Here is an 8,959-nt window from a genome sequence, read left to right as displayed (position 1 = left end):
TTCCTTAAAAACCCAAAAGCTTTCTATCCAGGAGGGGAACCATCAAACTAAAAATAAAACTAATAACTTATTTTCTTCTATAACATGACTTAATATGTGATAATCAATATCTATACATAGGGCCAGCCAGATAGCTCAGCAAACTAAAGTGCCTGCTTAGGCAGGTGCAGGGACCAGGGTTCAATTCCAGGCATACTGTGCCAGCCTCACCTCCAGGGTGCACTGAGATGGTGAATGAGACTGGGTGTGGTGGTGCGCACCTGTAATCCCAGTGCTTGGGAGGTTGAAAACAGGAGGATCACTACAGTCCAGTCCATGTAGTGAGACCCTGTACACTTTGTACTAAATATATATATTTAAAAAATAACCTATCCATAGGACTGTCAATCTTCTCAAGACTTTTTTAACAGATTTACCCAATGGCAAGTGGGCCAAAGCTCCTTAAGTGTAGGCTTTCTTTTACCTTCTCTGTCTACTTCCTCCAACCCTGTACTACTTTCAAAATTCTCCTTCATGATCAACCTAGACCTCACTCTACTTCTGTCCTTGAGCCTGACTTTGATCCTCCACTCAGACCACACTCCACTCTTGCCATTTGCCCCACAACTCTCAGTCCCTTCTTCTTCAACTCTGTCATCAGGGGCCTCCTGTTATTCTCTCTCTCTTCACCCTCTTTTTCTCTGCCTGCTACATACTCTCAGACCCATCAAATCCCTTCTAACCTCAGCCAACCTCTTTCTACTCCCTCCAGGAGGTGGCATGGGCAGAGGGCATTGTCCATATTCGTAAGATCTTCTCCCTTCTTGAAAAGCCCAAAGTAAGAGCGTCTGGATTGCAGTCACCTTCCTGCCCTCGTTTGGCCTCCAGCCTCTCCCCCACCAGGTCACTCCCTTTCAGTCTCCTCTCTCCCCTTTCTGCCTTCTCTTACTGGTTGGTGTACCTCTTGGCCATTAAAATAACAGAAATATTACAAGAAAGCCCTATTATGATTCAGCTTTAAAAGTACTATGGCACTCCTAGGGAGACAATGGCCTTATGTATCTCCTCTGCTTTGTTTTTTCAGGATCTCAGTTCAATTTATTTTTATATTTACTCTTTAAAGGTAAATCTAAAAGAAAGCCATAAATAAATTTGTCACATTAGCTAAGGTTTATAAACAATTACAGCATATTTGAGTGTACATCCAAGTGAAACAAAGCAAGCACATTTAGCCTCTGCTTACCTGTGTGTTAATTTATGTTTATAACAATCAACCCAGGATATGGAGAACTCCCAGACAAGAAGCCCTCATGGCTGGAAAAACAGCTGCCTGAACCAAGTTCCTTCCATCATTTTCTCTCTAATTAATTATTTTATAAGTGCACATTAGCAGTACATACTGTGTGCATTCCTTGTGTGGCAATGGTACATGTAGTGACATATCTTAGTTCCTTTTTCCATATCCTCCCCACCTATCCTCTTCCCTCCATCTCTTCCCAGACCTGTTTCCTTACTCCTACTATCTATCTTTTATTTTGGTCTTTATTTATACTTGGGGTTTCTCCTAGAAGAAAGACTTTTAAATTTACGAACCTGATATGTTTCACTGAACATTATGGCCTCTGGGTGCATCCATTTTTCTACAAATGATTCAAGTTTACCCCTGTTATGGCAGAGTAATGGTGCTCCCCGGATGGACTGTAAGCTGCTTCCATGATTTAGCTATTATGAATTACGTTGCTATACATAGGGGGGTGCTTGTCTCACGGTAACCCTGGTATCTTCAACTCTTTGGGGGAGGCTCTTACAAGTGGAACAGCTGGGTCAAGTGGATTTTCTATTCTTAGCTTTTTGAATCATCTCCAGACTGATTTCCATAGTAGTAGCTGTATCAATTTACATTTCCACCAGCATGGTATGAGAAGGGTTCCTTTTCTCCCACCGCCATGCCACCATTTGTTATCTCTTTTGTTTGGTTTGGGTTTGGTTTTGTTGCAGTTTTTGAGACAGGATCTTGCTATGTGGCTCACACTTGTCTTGAACTCACCCTGTAGCCCAGCCTGGCCTCAAACTCAAGGTGATCCTCCTGCCTCAACCTCCCGAATGCTGGGATTACGGGCATGCACTGTCACACCTGGCTGGTTGATTTCTTGATAACAGCCATTGTTGTGAAGTAAGATGGAATCTCAGTATTGTTTTGATTTGCATTTCTCAAATGAACATGCTATTGGACAGCTTTTCATATATTTATTTGCCTTTGTACTTCTTCAACTCAGAAGTGTCTATTCATTTAAGATGCCCATTTTTGGAGTAGGCCATTAAGTTTAGGGTCTATTTTTTTCAGTTCTTTGAACTCCCGGCCCCTGTGTCTGCCTAAGCAGGCACTTTAATCCACTGAGCTATTTGGCCGGCCCTCAGTTCTTTATATATTCTAGATATTAGTCCTTTGAGGAATAGCTAGTAAAAATTTTTCCCATTTGTTATGGTTTGTGTCTAGCTGTCCCCTCAAAGCCTCATGCAGTCATGGGGCAGACTTCTAGAGTTTGTCATCAACTCATGATCCACTGAGATTATGGGTGTGAGTGCTGCTGGGATTATGAGTGTGAGTACTACTCCCAGTCTGGGGCAATAGCCTGAATGCAATTTAAGGGAGACAGACTTACTCTCTGCAGCCACTGTTGCTATTACTGCTCCCTTTTGCTTTCTGCTCTTTGCTGCCACCATGAACAGTTGCCCTCCCCTATGCGCCGCTTTGCCTTGGTATGGAGTATGGACTGAAGCCTCCACTAACTGTGAGCTAAATAAACCTTTCCTTCCTCAATTTTGAGTGTCAGATATTTGTCTCCTAACAAGAGAAGAGTAACTGGGACACTCATTTTTATGGGTTGCCTCTTTGTTGTTAATGATTTCTTTTGTAGTGCAAAAGCTTCTTAATAAAATTTGTCCCAGTTGTTGCTTCTTTGTGACACTTCCTGTGTGATCAGGGTTTTGTTCATAAAGTCTTTGCCTACACCTATGTCTTCAAGAATTTTACCTATTCCATCTTCCAGAAGATTTAATGTTTCTGTTTTAACATTTAGACCTTTGTGGGGGACAACCCGCTCAGGCCCCCCTCCTGTCCCTGTCTCAGACAGGAACTTTCTTTCCCTCAATAAATATATTCTACTCATAAAAAAAGAATTAGATCTTTGGAGGCTGGAGAAATATCTCGGCGGTCTAAGTGCCTGCCTGGCAATCACAAGGACCTGGGTTTAATACCAGCACTACATGCCATGCCAGCCACTGAAAGTGGGCATGGTGGTACATGCCTGTAATCCCAGTGCTGGGGAGGCTGAGACAGGAGGATCACTTCGAGTCTGAGATGCATAGTGAAACCATGTACCAAGTATATAAATAAATAAATAAATAAAAGATTAAGACAAATTTTTTTTTGGATACCAGGGATTGAAGTCAGGACCCCTACGCTTGCTAGGCAGGCACTTTTTCTACTGAGCTATCTCCCTGGCCCCTTAAAACAAATTTAGATCTTCGATCTACTTCAATTGTAGTTTAGTGCATGGTGAGAGATATGAGTCTAGGGTTAATCTTTCGTGCATGGAAAGCCAGTTTTCCCGCCATTTATAAAAGAGGCTGCCTTTTTTCCAGTGAAACTTTTTGGCCCCTTTGTCAAAGATAAGGTGACTGAGTGTTTGCAGTTATTTCTCCCATCTTCTAATACGGTTTTGTTTGGTCTTGATGTGGTTTTGTTTTGGGGGGTTTTGATTTGTTTTTGTTTGTGCTAGTACCATATTTTTTTTAATCACAGTATCTTTTAGTATAATTTCAAGTCAGGGATTGTGATGCCCCCTGTCTTCTCTTGGTTGCCAATAAATGTTTTCACTATTCTAGGTCTTTTCTCAGTCCAAATGAATTTTAGGACTATTTTCTCTAGTTCTGTGAGGAATGCTATTGGGATTTTGATTAGGATTGCATTGTGCCTTTATAAAGTTTGTGGAAGTGTTGCAGAAAATGCCCCCCCCAGGCAGTATACCTCAGAGCCATATATTTTATGCTTGCCCAGGTGACAGTTTCTGTTCCAGCTTAGGTTGTTTGTGCCTCGTAGAAACAGTTTGTCATCGTGATGCATAGCTAGCTGGTCACCAGGATACACACAGCGAGTAGTGCAAGAGCCAATGCCCAACTGACAAGCCGTTCTGTCTTTGGACTTTCTGCTTGCTTAACCACAGAAGCCCTAGACCACCAGCCTGGGGCCTGATACTTTGAGGAATAACTGATTTCCAGTCAGTGCCCATCTGATGTAAAATAAATCTGCCTCCAAATCCTGGGTGTCATTTAAGTATTTATGTTTGACACTGCAGGTATATGGCCACTTTCACCATATCAGTTCTGGCTATCCAAAAACTAGGGCTATCTTTCCATTTTCTGATATCCTTTTCAATCCCCTTTTACAGAGTACTATCGTTTTCAGTTTTCTGGAGTTTTTTGTTTTGTTTTTTAATCATGAATGGGTATTGTACTTTGCCAAATGCTTTTCTGTGTCTGTTGAGATGATCATATGGTTTCTATTCTTGGTTATATTAATGTAGTGTATTACATATATTGATTTGTGCATGTTGAACCATCCTTGCATCCCTGGGATGAGTCCTACTTGGTCGTAGTGTATACTCCTTTACTATCTGCTGCATCATGTTTGCCAGTATCTTACTGAGGATTTTTGCATCTATGTTCATTAGGGGAAATTGGCCTCTAATTCTTTTTTTTTTTTTTTTTAAGGTTTTTATTTGTTTGGTTTTTTTGCTCCAAATGCCTTCAGGGCAGGTTTGGCTGGCTTGAGTTGTGGGGATCGAACCACAGCAACCTGAGCCTGACTGCTTTGTTGAAGCAGCCACTGAAAGAACTGAGCTAAGGGGCAGGCCCCCTCTAATTCTCTTTGGCGGTTGGATCCTTCTCTGGTTTTGGTATCGGGGTAACGCTTGCTTCTACAAATGAGTTTTGGAGTGTTGCTTCCCTTTCAATTTCATTAAAGAGTTTGAGGAGTAGTGGCATTAGATTTTCTCTATAGTTCTTGTAGAATTCCTCAGTAAACCCATCAAGACCTAGGCTTTTCTTTACTGGTAGTTTTTTTAATTACTGCTTCAATTTCATTGACTGATATTGGGACATTTAGAATTTTTGTATCTTCTTTTTTTAAGTAATACTAAGTTTATTCAGAGTAACAGGAATATAACCTGGAATTCACATGCTATGGGGACCATCAACATATCCTAAGAGGTAAAGACAAGAGGAAACTCCTAAAAGCAAGAGAAAAGCACATGTAATTTGTCTTGAAAGAAAGAAAACCTTAGTTCCTGGGGCTTATCACTGGAAGGTGCTGTCCATTCATTAGCAGAAACAATGTATCAGGCAGGTGAGTATTTTGCATTAGCCAATGATCTCTGTCATATTTAGAAAGCTAGAGGTCAGCAAGTCCTGGATAAAAGTTTTTGCTACAGGCTCATGTGTATAAAGCCCTTCAGTCTTCGAAGTAGTTATAATCAGAGGCATGTGTGCATGCAGGCTGTCAGTCCCTCACCTCCTCTTCTGTTTGAACTTGACACAAGTCACTGTCTTAATATTGACAACTTCCATAGCTGCCAGCAGCCTCCTGATTATATCTTCTTGATTCAGCTTTGGTAATTCATATGCAGTTTTCACTCTTATTAAAGTACAGATTCTAAGGGCTGGGGAGATGGCTCAGTAGAATAAGTGGTTCCCTGGCAAGTACAAGGGCCTGAGTTCAATTTCCAGTTCCACCAGAAAAATAAATAAATATAAATAAATAAATAAAGTACAGATTCTCAAAGTAGATACTGATGGTCTTCTGGATTTCTGCAGGGTCCCTTGTGCTTTCTCCCTTTTCATTCCTAATTTGAGTCTAATAAATGTGAGTATTTTCTTCTCCTGCCCCTTTTTTTTGATAAGGCTGGCTAAGCATGAACCCTGATACACATTTTTCCCAATAATGGAAGCTAAACTATTTGGATTCAACTTATAGCTGCTTTAAAAGAGCTCTTGAGCCTAAATGCTTCTTCACTTAAGTGAATAAATAACCTAAAAAGATAGTAAAGAATTAGAGGCATGTGGGTGTATAACTCAGTGCTAATGTTCTTGTCTAGCACGGCAAGGATACGCTGGACCCCCAGCATAATAAATGCATAAATAAATAAATCGCTATTGGCATGATATCAAAACGCCAGAGAGAACATGAACACGAAGTATACTTTTGTTCTGAAGCCATTAAAGTCAGGAAAATAGGAGAGTCTATTTTAGTGACCTCAGCATAGGACAGAAAGAAACCCAAAGCCCAGCATGAGACATGAAAGGGAATGTATGAGAAGATTCTTCTCAAACAACTGGGACTCCGCGGATGGTATCCCTCATGGGCGGAGTAGCATGAAGCAGAGGAGACTGCAAGGGTGACTTCAGCCTGAGTTACGCTGCCTTTGTGGCCTTGGGCACCACAAGCCTGGAGCTCATTCAACCTAATCCTCAAGCAGCGGGGCTCCACCGACTCCTCTCTCCAGAAAGCTGCCATCCTCAAGCTCTCCTAATAAGCTTTCAAATAGGACAGGTGATAACTATACAGGCAAAGACAACCCAGGCACACAAAAACAGTTGGCCTCGTGAGAGAAAAATCAGCAAAACTAGAGGAGAATAATAGATGCAGATGCCACAATCACCGGCCGTGCTTGTTCTATGTAATAAACACTCATCTAGTGCCTGAACACACAGTGGAGACTCCTGGAGCACAGCCGTTGATCAGAATGGGAGTCTTGCCCCAGCACTGCCCAGAGCGAGGCAGGAGGGCTGGGAGTTCAAGGTCCACCTGGGTTACACTGTGAGTTCAAGGAAAACCTGAACTACACAGCAAGACCCTGCCTCAAAAACAACAACAATAACAACAAAAAAGACGGGAAGTTGGGTGATGGGAAGACACTGTAAAACTGAGGCTTCCACTGCAGGCCCCTGATCCCCGGCTCCCCTTAATCCTGGCCTCTGTTCTGCTCAAGCCCTTTCACGGCTCCCACCATCAGCACCCGGCCGGCCCTGTGCTCAGTGAGAAGCAGTCAGGGTCTTCGGCTCAAAGACTCCAGCCCTCCTCATTCCCAATTCGGGCCCACCCGTGGCTCCCCAGCTCCCCCTGCTGGCGCTCGCTGAGGCTCAGACACACGTCGCAGAGCTGTTTATTCCAGAGTCAGCCAAGGAGGGCAGGGTCAGCTGGGTCCCAGCCCAGGCCTGGAGGCTCCCTGAGCCCCCACTCTCAGCCGCTCTACCCGCAGCCAAAGCCCGCCCTCCGCGCGCAGGATCAGCTCCGGCTTCCTGCGCGGCTCTGTGTCGTCTGGCAGGATGCGGAAGCGCAGCAGAGTCAGCGCCAGCGCCGCCTTCATCTCGGCCATGGCGAAGGTCTGGCCGATGCAGTTCCTGCGGGCGGGCGGGGAGGGGACCGTGACAGCGCTGGGACTGTCCAGGCCCGTTGTCCCCAAACCTGCTCCAGGACCCAAGCCCACCCTGGTCAGCTACCGGGACAGCGAGAGACGCTAACGGTGCATGGACCCGAGCTACACCTACCCAACCCTGTCCGCTCCAAACCTGAGCGCAGGAGCCTCGAGAAGCAGACCTGGACCTCTGTCCATCCATAACTGCCCTCCATTTCCTCCACATCATCCCCATATATCTTCCCATCAGCCCACCTGAGCTCAGAAGCCCGCTTTCCTCACCTGGACCCCACCGAGAAGGGAATAAAAGCCAGAGGTGACCTCTCCTGGGGCTTTTCTGGGTCAAAGCGGAAGGGGTCATAGACCTGGGATATAGCAAAAAGAGGCTGCTGGAGTGGGGGCTCTCTGCTCTCCCAGCCACTCCAGTGGAAGACAACACGTGGTCCAGTAGAGGGTGAGAAGCTGGTTTCCTGTGTCAGGTCGGGGTGGGGGAGGGGGGAGAAGCAGCACCTCAGGGTCAGGCCAGATTGAAGGGTTGTGATGAATCCCAAAGATACTTATGACGCAAATGGTTCCTGTATGGGGAAAAGCGACAGGCAGGAGAGGTCCAGGCTGACCCACAGGACCGCCACCCTGCCCAAACCATTCCTCCCCGATGATGTGGGCACCTTTAGGGATGACCCGGCCATCCGGGAGCACAACGTCCTGGGTGCAGCAGCGGGAAATGACTACCACCGGGGGGTGCAGCCGCAGACTCTCCCTGATGCACATGGTCAGGAAGGGCAGCCGGGCCAGGTCGTCCCTGTAGAAATCCCACACGCACACACATCCCACAATTATCTATAGAGTAAAACCAAAGACTCCCCTCACCCCACTGTCACCCAGTGAGACCCTCTGACCACCTCCCTCAGACCCTTAGTCCTATAACAAAATTGATTCCTGGTACATCAAAGACTTACCCATTAGAAAAATCAAAGTCACAAAACTACTAGAAGAGGGGCCAGGGAGATGGCTCAGTGGAATAAGCACTTCCCAGGAAAGTGCAAGAGCCTGAGTTCAATTCCAGGTTGGTGGGGGGAGAAACTACGAAAATTTGACTTGGCTTTTTTTTTTTTTTAGAATAATTTCTGAGCAAATCACACAGAGGTATCCTTTAAAATGATAAATCTGTGAAGCCTGGAAGGAGGCCAGAGGTGCTGGTATGGCTTCCAGCGGGGTCCCGGTGGGCGCTGCCTGCTCGGCAAACGAAACCCCCGAAATTCTGGACAACGTGGGAGACTGGCTGCGGGGCGTCTACCGCTTTGCCACCGATAGGAATGACTTTCGGAGGAACTTGATCCTCAATTTGGGACTCTTCGCCGCAGGAGTTTGGCTGGCCAGGAACTTGAGTGACATTGATCTAATGGCACCTCAGCCAGGAGTGTAGCCGTATAGGCAAGTGAAATTCCTACACTGTAGCCAAACCTCCAAAATGAGGGCCTACAGTCTGTGACCAGCACAAGATA

General features: G+C 45.3%; 1 protein-coding gene and 1 pseudogene across 4 annotated transcripts in view; one reads left to right on the top strand and one right to left on the bottom strand.

Annotated features, from left to right (window-relative positions):
• Window positions 1-7,186: 7,186 nt before the first annotated feature.
• The window catches only part of LOC101570664 (cytochrome P450 4F6-like), a 10,984-nt gene continuing 9,211 nt past the window's right edge, over window positions 7,187-8,959 (bottom strand). For all 3 annotated transcript variants that reach the window (XM_023717114.1, XM_004632898.2, XM_023717115.1), the window contains exons 10-13: window positions 8,123-8,256; window positions 7,965-8,029; window positions 7,737-7,819; window positions 7,187-7,440 (exon numbers count right to left, since the gene is read on the bottom strand). In XM_023717114.1, coding sequence (XP_023572882.1) covers window positions 7,233-7,440; window positions 7,737-7,819; window positions 7,965-8,029; window positions 8,123-8,256 — 490 coding nt within the window. In that variant the 3' untranslated portion in view covers window positions 7,187-7,232. The remainder of the gene's footprint in view (window positions 7,441-7,736; window positions 7,820-7,964; window positions 8,030-8,122; window positions 8,257-8,959) is intronic.
• On the top strand, window positions 8,655-8,953 carry LOC101563918 (annotated as a pseudogene). The gene has a single exon (XR_001117129.2). The product of XR_001117129.2 is annotated as a mitochondrial import receptor subunit TOM6 homolog pseudogene (transcript).

Source organism: Octodon degus, unplaced genomic scaffold (genome assembly GCF_000260255.1).
Source record: "Octodon degus isolate 3935 unplaced genomic scaffold, OctDeg1.0 scaffold00050, whole genome shotgun sequence".
NCBI lineage: Eukaryota > Metazoa > Chordata > Mammalia > Rodentia > Octodontidae > Octodon > Octodon degus.
This window is presented reverse-complemented; position numbering and strand designations above follow the sequence as displayed.